This window comes from Solanum pennellii, chromosome 5 (assembly GCF_001406875.1).
Source record: "Solanum pennellii chromosome 5, SPENNV200".
Classification (NCBI taxonomy): Eukaryota; Viridiplantae; Streptophyta; class Magnoliopsida; order Solanales; family Solanaceae; genus Solanum; species Solanum pennellii.
The window spans coordinates 51,537,606-51,550,230 of record NC_028641.1 but is presented as its reverse complement, the minus strand read 5'-3'; the positions used below and the strand labels follow the sequence as shown (position 1 = coordinate 51,550,230).

Here is a 12,625-nt window from a genome sequence, read left to right as displayed (position 1 = left end):
CATTGTTAATTGCTCATAGTTTCCACAACCCCAGTTGTAAATTTAGGTACTCATGTTTGAGAATTAACAATTCATATTAGGGTTACTAAAAGAAATCATGAACTTATTATTAGAATAGATTAAAACCAAAATCTTAAATAAATTCAAAGTGCAAATTTCATAAACTAGCTTCCGGAATTAAAGTGCCAAAGTGTATGCCCAATTATTTAGAAAGACAAAAACAAAAGTCTCCAATAGGGTCTCACTCCCAAAAATGAAAATAACAACTAATATTTATAGTATTTAAATCCTAAACTAACTAGGAAAAGAAAATAAGGAAAATCGGTTCAGATGGAGGTTTTGACAGACGACAAAACCTACGGACCGTAGGTCCACCTACAGTTCGTGGGTCACCTCTGTGGTTCAAGTATTGGAACTCAATCTTTCTGATCAAAACAACGGTTGTGCATCACAATTCGTCATTCACTTTACGGGGCATCATTTGCCTCTGTGGTTCCACACTTTGTTTGACTTCGTTGAACTCACAACTATTTTGCATCTTCTACGGCCCATGACTAGACAAACGGTATGTCGGCTTTGTGGGTTGCTACTACAGCCATATCAGTCCCTTTTTCTCTCAATTGATTCCGAACCGATTTTCTACAAACAAGATTAAACAGTATCAAATCTAATAACAAATATCCTAAGATTCACACAAAATCCAAGTGAAATGCATCAAAATACCATTAAATCATGGTATATAAACACCCTCAATTTAAAATTGTTGTTTGTCCGCAAGCGACACAATAAAACTCTAGACGACATTCATGTTGAAGCAAATATACAATTATAAGCAATCACATGACTTTCTCAATAGATTCCATTACGTAGTGCAAATATTTTCGTTTAGACTCAACAAGATAACTCATGTGGATCAAAACATAACATTGACATTCCAATAGGTATCACTACATACACTTTCAATAATCGACAAGGTACCAACTCTCCAATAATGTGACTAGTGCCCTCACCTCAAATAAATACTTTTTCATAAAACAATCTATATTTTAAGCTCAAGGATTCAGTAAGCATTCAGGCTCAAAAGTGAATTAAATCACCGTTAGTGTTTAATACCATAGGCTTGCCCTTATTTTCACTGCATAGACTCTACAGACTAGTCACTAGGATCACTATAAGACTTTATTTGCTTGTAAGTAGGCTCAGGGTCAGGTAGGATATATTTGGGTACTTTGACTTTTCTACCCTCCTTTACATTACATCGACTATTTACCGCTTTTCTTAGACAATTCTGGCATATTTTTTTTCTCTTTTCCTTGTCTTTCTTAAACACAAATGACTTGACTTTTTCATTCTTATTTTTCCACTTTTTTCTTTTACTTATTCTTTTTTTGTTTTTAGCATCATTATCACTCTTTTTGTTTCTCTTTAGTTTATCCAAACCTTTTTTAATCCTTTTTATTCTTCTACACATAAATCTTTTCATACCCTTTTCTTTCACCTGTTTTACAACCACTTCCTCAGCTTATGTATTTTGCATGAGTTGAGGTCTAATGTCCAAATATAGACCAGGGTCGAGATTAAGGTGACTTCTAATATAGTCACCCTCCACTTAGGATTTTGGCCAAGTTAAGGTGCACATGTCCAAGAAGGAACATGGACAAAATAGTCTTTAAGGAAAGGTGTGTTAAGTGTATTGAAAGAAAATGCATTCCTTAGGCTCAAACATTTATATCAAAGGCAATATTTATTTCTTTTGGCTGGATTCTTTTAAGATTAAGTGGACTTATTTGTACAGATACCTATAATTATTTCCCCATATCTAGCTTATATTATCTTAACATGACCAACGAGAAAAGTTCTAGATTGGCACATATACTGCATGAACATACAAAATCACCTCACACGCACTAGTCACATAGTTTATTGGATTACTAAAGCACCTAGTGTTTTAGCTAAGTCATGCTATAATACCAGTTCCTATTATGTCAGATAAAGATCCAATACATTCAACTCATAACGTCTATATATCTAGCATATTTCAAATTTTTTGGACATGTATCAATTTCATGCACTTACTCCATCATCCTTTCATTCTTTCTATCTACTTCTGCACATACAGTAACAGTCCTTGGGGGGGGGGGAATAATGCATGCAAGAAAACCCTTAGGGAGGGTTATGAGTTGGGTTACTCAGACTTCACCCTATAACTCATAACCCATTAACCCCACCCCAACGAAAAAAATGGCCAATTACCCTCAATGCATAATAGAAACAAAAATAACACATAGGGTGAAGCAAACTTGTGGTGCATACGTCCAAATGACCCATCAAGAAGCAGGTGGTGGCATAGTGTTAGAACCGTAAACTACTTGATCTAACTACGTACAGACATGTCAAGGACTTGGGCATTGGTCTTGACATGGATGGGGGCAAAACAGTGCAACACAGGTTCAAGGTGCTTGGGTGTTAGCAAGGCAGCTTGAACATGCAAGGCTTACGTGCGGGCTAGTGTCATTGGCAAGGCAGCGTGGTGGCTTGACAAGGCAAAGCTGTGAAGACTTGACAATGGCAAGAACAAAGGCAGTTCACATGAATTGCTGAAATAAAACTAAGTGTTGGAGGACAGCTAAAATATTCTAAGTGGTGGAAGCTGGCTGAAATATTCTAAGTGTTGGAATGTAGCCTGAAATATTCTAAGTGTTAGAATATTAGTATTTCGTGTGGATAAGAATGTAATTTGAATAAAATTCTATCTGTTAGAAATATAGCTGTTGGAAACTTAGTTTGAACCCTGTGATGACAAGTGTCGGACATGTGTCTTTTGTAACTGCCGCATGTAACTGCCATGTGCAGAAATTTTATTAAGGGTGGAAATTCGTGTAAGGCTGAGGGAGAGTGGTTTCTAGCCTTAGAAAAATTTGTGAAGCCTTCCTTTGTATTAATTATCAGATTAATAAAGGTTGGGACGAGTTCCTGTAAAGTTTGTTTGTTGTTTAACTTTTCTATTAAAGTATTTCTATACTTAGTCAAATTCGTGGGTGTGAAGTAGGTTGAGTGTTACAGACGTTTGTAAGAATGCCTAGGGTGGTGTTCGGTAACAATAAATCGACCCTCTTTCATTTGGTATCAGAGCACAGTTGAACGATGGTGAAGAACGCAAAATTGTGGGAACTGACACGAAAAATTGAAGCATTCGTTGGGTTTACAGATGAAATTTTTGGAGACTCTACGTTTGTGGATTTGTTTACACAAGTCATTGATTTGAGACTCGACGCTGAGAAAGTTCAGGGGGAGATTGGTGTATATCGGCAGAATGTTGATAATCATATCACCGAAATCTTGGATTTTCATACCATAACTACGCAACAACTTGAAGGACTGCAGAAGGAAAAGGAGAACCTTCGTCGTTGTATTGTGTCGGGCTGTGGCTACGTTGAGTTCGAATCGTGTTGAATCATCTAAGATTAAAATTTCAGAACCTAAGGCCTTTAGTGGTGCAAGAAGTGCTAAAGAACTGGAAAACTTCATTTGGGACATGGAACAGTATTTTACTGCTGCAAGGGTGCCTGACGCCGATAAGTTAAATATTACCACAATGTACTTGACTGGTGATGCTAAACTTTGGTGGAGAACTCGAAATGCAGATGATGTAAGTGCTGGTCGTCCTAGAATTGATACATGGGATAAGTTAAAAAAAGAAATGCGTGATCAATTTCTTTCTAGCAACGCATCTTGGCTTGCAAGGGATAAACTGAAAAAGCTAAGGCAGACGGGTTGGGTGATGGAATACAGTAAAGAATTCACCTCTGTGATGTTAGATATACAGAATATGTCTGATGAGGATAAATTACACAAATTCATTTCGGGTATGCAAGGCTGGGCTCAAAATGAACTCCAGAGGCAGAATGTTAAAGATCTGCCTAGTGCAATTGCTGCTGCAGATTCGTTGGTTGAATTCCGGACGACTCGTCCTTTGTCAGATGTTCCCTCCACTTCAAAAACTAAGAAAAAGAAGGATAAGATAGGCGAATGGAAAAAGGATAGTCGTAAGGACGCTACAAATGACAAAGGAAAGGCACAAATGAAGGATGGAAAAGACAAACCAAAGAACAAAGATGGTAATTCTAAGGGGTGTTGGACTTGTGGTGGTCCTCATTTGGCCAAGTCTTGTCCGAACTGGGAAAAGGTAAATGCTTTGCTTGCTAGAAATATGAATCAAAGGGAGGAGGATGAGGAGATCGTGGCTGCAATGGCAAACCCATTGGGATTTTCCTTCAACCATATTACAAGGATTAATAATGTTGGAGAAACGTCTAGTACTTCGAATCCTCATGCTTCCCTAATTCATATAGAAATGACAGTGAAAGAACAACGTGTGATGGCCATGGTTGATACAGGAGCCATTCATAGGTTTGTAGATGTGAGAATTGCTACAAAATTGGGGCTGAAGTTGTCTAAAATCCCTTCCTACGTCAAAACAGTCAATGCTAAGGCACAGGCCATTGTGGGTATTGCTTATGGTGTGTCTATGTCGACTGAAAGTTGGATGGGAAAACATAATTTGATGGTGATGCCGCTTGGTGAATTTGAGATCATACTTGGGATTGATTTTCTAAGAAAATTCCAGTTTGTTCCGTTTCCTAACTTAGATGGAGTGATGGTCATGAATGAAAGCAATGCTGGATTTCTTAAAGGAGTTCATCCATTTGCGAACATTAATAAAGTCGCAAAGAAGAAAGACAAAGGAATGTTCTTGTCTGCTTTGTCAATCGACAATGGGATGAAGAAAGGTGATGACACTATACTTGCTGCCTTGGTTGAAGTGAAACTTGATGTTAAGATGGAAGTGCCTGATTGTGTTGCTGAATTGCTTAAACAGTATACTGATGTTATGCCGCCTGATTTACCAAAGAAATTACCACCAAGGAGGGATATTGATCATATTATTGAGTTGCTGCCTGGTACGGTTGCTCCTGCACAGGCTCCTTATCGTATGGCTCCTAAGGAATTGATTGAATTACGCAAACAATTGAACGAGTTGTTGGATGATGGATTGATTTATCCATCTAAGGCTCTATATGGTGCCCCTGTTTTATTTCAAAAGAAACAGGATGGGACAATGCGAATGTGTGTAGACTACAGGGCGCTGAATAAGGCAACTATAAAGAACAAGTATCCGGTTCCATTGGTGCAGGATTTGCTGGACAGGTTGAGTAAGGCATGCTGGTTCACAAAACTTGATCCCAAGGCAGCTTATTGGCAGGTTAGAATAGCAGAAGGCGATGAACAAAAAACAACATGTGTAACTAGATATGGTTCATATGAATTCCTTGTAATGCCATTTGGGCTGACTAATGCTTTGGCAACGTTTTGTAACTTAATGAATAATGTATTGTTTGACTATCTTGATTACTTTGTTGTTGTCTATGTAGATGATATTGTCATTTATAGTCAAACGTTGGAGGAACATGTTAATCACTTAAGTTTGGTTCTGTCACAGTTGAGAAAATACACACTTTATGTTAAGATGAAAAAGTGTGAGTTTGCTCAAAAAGAGATAAAATTCTTGGGGCATCTTGTTAGTAAAAACCAAGTTCGTATGGATCCTAAGAAGGTGCAAGCCATTGTTGATTGGCAAGCACCTCGTCATGTGAAGGATTTGAGGTCATTTCTTGGCTTGGCTAACTATTACAAAAAATTCATTGCTGGTTACTCAAAAAGGGCAGCGGCTTTGACAGATTTGTTGAAGAAGGATACAAAGTGGGTTTGGTCTGAACGATGTGATGAAGCATTTCAGAATTTGAAGAATGCTATTGAATCTGAATCTATACTCAAGTTACCTGATTTTGAGTTACCATTTGAAGTGCACACTGATGCGTCAGACAAAGCAATTGGTGGCGTATTAGTGCAGGAAGGTCATCCCGTGGCCTTTGAAAGTAGAAAATTGAATGATGCTGAATAGCGATACTCAACACATGAAAAAGAAATGGTTGCGGTGGTACACTATTTGCAGGTTTGGAGAGTTTATCTCCTGGGTACTCGATTTGTAGTAAGAACTGATAATGTAGCAAATAAATTTTTCAAGACACAGAAAAAGTTGAGTCGTAAACAAGCACAGTGGCAAGAATTCCTGGCAGAATATGATTTCATGTGGGAACATAAACCAAGAAAACACCCAGGTAGCTGATGCGGTGAGTAGAAAAGAAGTGTTTGTTGCGGTATATTCAATTTCAAAACTCAAAACTGATTTCTATGATAGAATCAGGTTGTGTGCTGCAAATGATTCATTATATGTTAAATGGATGGGTCAAGTGCAAGATGGCACAATGAGACGGTATTGGATCGAGGACGATCTGCTCTATTTTAAAGGGGGGAGAATCGTTGTACCAAATCAGGGTGGATTGCGCAAAGACTTCATGAAAGAGGCGCATGATTCTCCTTGGGCTGGACATCCAGGTGTTGAAAGGATGTTAACCTTACTGTCTTGTGTTTAGTTTTGGCCAAAGATGGAAGACGATATAGAGGCATACGTCAAGACTTGTCATGTTTGTCAAGTTGACAAGACTGAAAGTAAGAAGGAAGAAGGTTTGTTGCAACCTTTGCCTTTTCCTGAAAGGCCATGGCTATCAGTAAGCATGGATTTCATTTCTGGATTCCCTAAGGTAGGTGGCAAAGCATCTATCATGGTAATAGTTGACAGGTTTTCAAAATATTCTGTTTTTGTTGCTGCACCTGAACTATGTTCATCTGAAGTTGCTGCTGATTTGTTCTACAAATATGTGGTTAAGTATTTTGGTGTTCCGGCTGACATTGTGAGTGATAGAGATACAAGGTTCACTGGTAGATTTTAGACAACTTTGTTTAATATGATGGGAACTGAGTTAAAATTTTCTACTGCAAATCATCCACAAACAGATGGACAGACGGAAAGAATTAATCACTTGTTGGAACAATACTTGAGGCACTATGTGACAACAAGTCAACGGAATTGGGTAACATTGTTAGACACTGCGCAGTTCTGCTATAATCTGCACAAGTCGTCTGCAACAGAAATGGGCCCTTTTGAAATCGTTTTAGGCAAACAACCTATGACGCCACTAGATGTTGCCAAATCTAAAAATCAGGAAAAGTGTCCAGCAGCATACAGGGTTTCAAGGGACAAACTTGAAATGTTATCTGAGGCACACGATAGCTTGCGCAAGGCTCAACGACGCATGAAGAAGTATGCTGATCAACATCGTCGCTCAGTGGAGTTCAATGTGGGTGACAAGGTGTTACTGAAACTTACTCCACAAATCTTGAAACAGATTGTAAGTAAGAACAGACATCGGGGTTTGATTCCTAAGTATGATTGTCCATTCGAAGTGGTGAAACGAGTGGGCGAATTTGCTTATAGATTAAAGTTACCTGAAAGGTTGAAAATTCATGCCACTTTCCATGTGAGTTTCTTGAAACCTTACTTTGCAGATGCAGATGATCCGGACAGAAACAGGTCAAAGAGGGCTCCTCCATCAGTACCTACACAGTATGATGCTGAAATTGAGAAGATCCTTGATCACCGGGTTTTGGGCACAAGTAAGAAGAATACTAAGACAGAATTCTTGGTTCACTAGAAAGGCAAGAGAGCAGCTGATGCTGTTTGGGAGAAGGCGAAAGACTTATGGAAGTTTGATGCTCAAATCGAGGACTATCTTTAAACAGTCTCAATGAGGACATCGCGTTCAAGTGGTGTGGGTGGTCTGTTAGACCCGTAAACTACTTGATCTAACTATGTGCAGACATGTCCAGGACTTGGGCATTGGTCTTGACATGGATGGGGGCAAAACAGTGCAACACAGGTTCAAGGTGCTTGGGTGTTGGCAAGGCAACTTGAACATGCAAGGCTTATGTGCGGGCTAGATTCATTGGCAAGGCAGCGTGTTGGCTTGACAAGGCAAAGTTGTGAAGACTTGACAATGGCAAGAACAAAGGCAGTTCACGTGAATTGCTGAAATAAAACTAAGTGTTGGAGGACAGCTAAAATATTCTAAGTGTTTGAAGCTGGCTGAAATATTCTAAGTGTTGGAATGTAGCCTGAAATATTCTAAGTGTTAGAATATTAGTATTTTGTGTGGATAAGAATGTAATTTGAATTAGATTCTATCTGTTAGAAATATAGCTGTTGGAAACTTAGTTTGAACCCTGTGATGACAAGTGTCGGACAGGTGTCTTTTGTAACTGCCGCATGTAACTGCCATGTGCAGAAATTTTATTAAGGGTGGAAATTCGTCTAAGGCTGAGGGAGAGTGTTTTCTAGCCTTAGACAAATTCGTGAAGCCTTCCTTTGTATTAATTATCATATTAATAGAGGTTGCTACGAGTTCCTGTAAAGTCTGTTTGTTGTTTAACTTTGCTGTAAAAGTATTTCTATACTTAGTCAAATTCGTGGGTGTGAAATAGGTTGAGTGTTACAAACGTTTGTAAGACTGCCTAGGGTGGTGTTCGGTAAAAATAAATCGACCTTCTTTCACATAGTTTTGCCAAAGATTTTACTCATCACCACATCCTCCACCTCATCCACAAGTGTGGGCTTGAGGTAAGCCTCGGTGTGAGCAAGGAGAGCATCTACATCATATCAGAGCCAAGTAAACTCAGTCTGAAAAGTAGTAATATCAGTTGTCAATCAAGTCCTGCGTCATACTCGTAGTTCAAATGCATCTAGAGGCTTGTGGACTAACCATATCTTGGCAGCAGTTATTTTCTCCATGCAAGACTTAGACTTCTCAAGAGACTGTGGCATTCAGGACCTCATGTGTTGTAGCAGGGTAGCCATCTAGGTCTTTAAATTCTAGACTCGGGCCAGAGGTACTAAAACGGGCCTTGAAGGAGGAGTGGTTCAGGATGAGCTGGTAGCCTAACAAGTAGAAGTGGACAGGGGATCCTGTGCATCTCCTTTAGTGTCACGTAAGGTGGTGTTAGCTCCCTGCTCAATATGTACATTATTCCATATCGGCGGCTAAGTAAACACCCAATGATGGTAGGTCAACCTGTGGTCCCCTCTGTGATGCGACATGATTAGCATCATATTTAATATGGATGACATCCAAAGTCTTCGTTTCCTCGGTCAACCTATCATAATGCCAAATAGGAACTGAAGCCTCCCTGCACAAATTAAAAATAAGATAAGGGAAGGGCAACATGGTAGTAGCCTTGAAAGGCGTCTCATGGATCTCGACAATGAAGATGCGAGAGAAATCAATCCCAAGACCCGCCATGATCGCTGCTAGAATCACAACCCTATCCCAAGTCATAAAATTTTCCACATGTGTAGGGGACATTCTAGTACGAACGATGGACCAATAGAACTTTACGGTGAAGCTAAGGGTTGCCTTTCTGATAGCAAAAGTAGTGTGTCACGTTCACTTTGTGCTCTCTTCCTCCTCGTTAATTTGACGGGCAATCTATATCAGTAAGGTTCATGCTACTCGACATCCCTCTAAAAATCCCCACTCTGAACCACCCTTATCGTGTAGTCATATGCTGTTGTATTGATAAAAAAAAGTGTAGGTTGGATTGTAAATAAAACAACGAGAAGAGCTTTGGATATGTCAATAGAGAAGTTCCACACCAGTTTTCCTAAGGAAGAGGATGAGCTAGTGGCTTAGGCATAGTATCTGGGACGGTTGTGGTGTAGGAGGCGTACAACTCTTGGTCATATCCTCACTGAATTTGCCTAATCTCTATGCCATCCAATCATATTATGCCTCCTGAACAGTTCCTCAATGGTGGGCATGGTATGAAGGCTACAAGTAAGTACCAGACACTACTTTGTAATAGTCCAGGCCGATTTCCGTTGCTTATTCTAAATTCTACCCTCATGGTAAATCTTGAACTAGCCCTCAACACGCAACCTTTTTCCACTCTGTTTCACGACGAAAGCGAAACCCCTAGACATAAATGGCGTCGTCGTCCTCGAAGAGGACTTAGACAAGCCTTTAACGAACTCATAACATATAATAGGTCAAAACACAAAAAATTTAAAACTTTTTACATATTGAGGTATAGGAGGTGTACATAGACCTCTCACATATTATAAATGGAGTTTACTTAAAGTCCTCATATATGATGCTTACATATGTTTCTCTTTTAGTCACCATAACCGACATATAAGGATTTAGTCTAGGAACACCATCTTACATTAAATTATCTAAAACGATGTAGAACATTCGGGCATAGCCCTCATACAAATTTGTATCTTCCACATAGGTCTTCCATCTAAGGTCTTCAAGAATGAGAAAGAAATGAATGTCTTTAAGACAATAGAAATACTACTAAAGTAGAACACGTGGCATCATCCTCGAACTAGAGGACCTACCAAAAAATGGGGAGAATTCCAAGTCTTCTTGGAACAGACCTTGATACCTCAACGTCCTGAACGTACATAGTTTGGGAAAAGGGAGAGAATATGTGTTTGTACAACCACATGTGCTAAGTATGGAAACAGATGCACATAAACCATCGAAATCATGCTTAAAGGGACATTTAGTTCAAAACTATGCTAAGTTGCTTTCAAAAGCCTTTTTGCACAATTAATAATATACACAATCCAATAGACATAACATCACTCAAGACAAGTCCATATTCAACACAAGACCAACATCATGATAAAGTCAAATCAATATAGATATTATCAACATAAGGTCATATAAACATGAATGACATCATATCAACATCACATAAGCATGAACATCTCCAACATAATGTCATAATAACAAATCATGTACAAGTGCTCATAGCATCACATCATAAAAGACACTTAGTCACAACCCCTTCCCAAGATTACAAGTGCAATGCTTATGTGAAGCCACATAACCCTACAAAATCAAGTAAACCAACCAAAGGATGATAAGCAACGTCAACATTTCCTATATCTTCATATTGTGCATGTTCTTCACCATATATATTAATTTTGGCCAATAGCATGTTCATCAATGAAACTAACATCATATAGCATCATCAACATATAAAGTCATCATGTACATTCCATTTACATCATGATTACATAAGAACAACCTTCTAGGACTTCCCTCAAGGTCAACTGGTTCCATGCATAAATAGAGTCCCATACCCATACCTACCCTAAGTAGAACACCTTAAGTCACCCTAGTTTGTGTTCACTTCATTACTTTCATTTTACATTTGGGAATAATCACTTTCATTTTACATTCGGGAACAATCACTTTAACCGACAATAGACCATGTGAGATAAACATGAAATCTGGAGTCATGAAACCCTACACCAAAAGAATGTGGTCTACCTGCCAAGGTAGGACCAAAACACAAACATAACATTATAGGTGGATCACTAGCTAGTATACCTATGGAGGCAACATAGTTAAGGAACTAGGAGATATGTATTGAACCCTCTACATGCCTATTAGCAATTGGATCCCTCATCTCATCAGAATATTTGGTGAATCTCCCTTTTATGGGGAGTTAACTCTTCTCGTTGTAAAGTTCACTTGGTGCTAAGCTAAAGTCCATTTTTTAAATGTATTTAAGTCATTCTTAATCATCGTAGCTTAGTATAGACCATAGGAGACAAACCCCTTGCATATCGTGGATTTAGCTCATTAGGTGTCCAATGAGAATTTCCTCTCATAAAAACCATTTATTCGTGAGATCAACACTTAATAATCATATCATAGTAAGGCACACAAGTGATTCACATTTAACATTGTATTTGTCACGATAAGGGAGAACCCCCTAGAAGTAACATCACGTACTTGACCTCTCGGAGGTTTTATACAAGCCCATAGTCATGATTCATCGCATAGTCATAGGAAATTTAGCAGAAAATTTAAAACGTTTCATAGCACATCATATGCTAGAAACATCACTTGATATAAACATAATATAGGTCATAATACATAGTTAGACTCTAAGTTACTTTTTCCATCTTAGACACAACATCAATATAATAGAATAGGGACAAATACCTTAACAACATAAAATAATAACTAAACTATTACATAAACTTGAATAAGAACTTGACATAGGACATCCTTGAATCATAAGGATCCATTTCTTGAGCTCGCGAAACAACTATCAAGCCCTTCACTTTAGAGACATCCTATAAGCATCCATAACCTATACCTTTTGTGTAAAAAGAAGAAGAAGAATGGTGTTATTATAAGAATGCACTAAGTATGACAACCATGCAAAACATTTATTTAATGAGGACATTTGGTTAGAAAACCATGCATCATGCCTTTTAGTAAAACTTCATAAAACATTGATACAATAAGCACAACATAGCTCATATACTTCACATAGGCATAAACACTATCCATAACACCACATAAGGCCACATAATTCATTTAAGGCACATCTAGCATATTCATAGTGTTACCTTTCTTTTACCTTATTTACTTACCCCCAAATAACTCTCTAGTAACACTTGGTGCAATGCATGAATAGTATCCCATTCCACCATGCATACTCAAGTATCACCTTAAGGCCACGAAGGAGAACATTAACATAACCATAATTAACACCAAACCCGTATGCATATACATAGAGGCATAACATATCGTGAGAATACAAACTTCACATATAACTCAACATAACACATGAACCTCACATA

The 12,625-nt window shown here is 38.4% G+C and overlaps 1 protein-coding gene across 1 annotated transcript; it reads left to right on the top strand.

Annotated features, from left to right (window-relative positions):
• Positions 1–3,144: 3,144 nt before the first annotated feature.
• On the top strand, positions 3,145–5,962 carry LOC107019575. Its single transcript, XM_015220013.1, has 2 exons — positions 3,145–3,403; positions 3,477–5,962. The coding sequence occupies exons 1-2, from the start codon at positions 3,145–3,147 to the stop codon at positions 5,960–5,962; spliced, it is 2,745 nt and encodes a 914-aa protein (XP_015075499.1).
• The last annotated feature ends 6,663 nt before the right edge of the window (positions 5,963–12,625 follow it).

What these genes read in the sequence shown, in the direction of transcription:
- LOC107019575 (XM_015220013.1), top strand. Translation starts at nt 3,145, where the DNA reads ATGGTGAAGAACGCAAAATTGTGGGAACTGACACGAAAAATTGAAGCA. An exon ending in GAAGGAAAAGGAGAACCTTC is followed by an intron (nt 3,404 to 3,476) that starts GTCGTTGTATTG and finishes TTAAAATTTCAG; the next exon opens with AACCTAAGGCCTTTAGTGGT.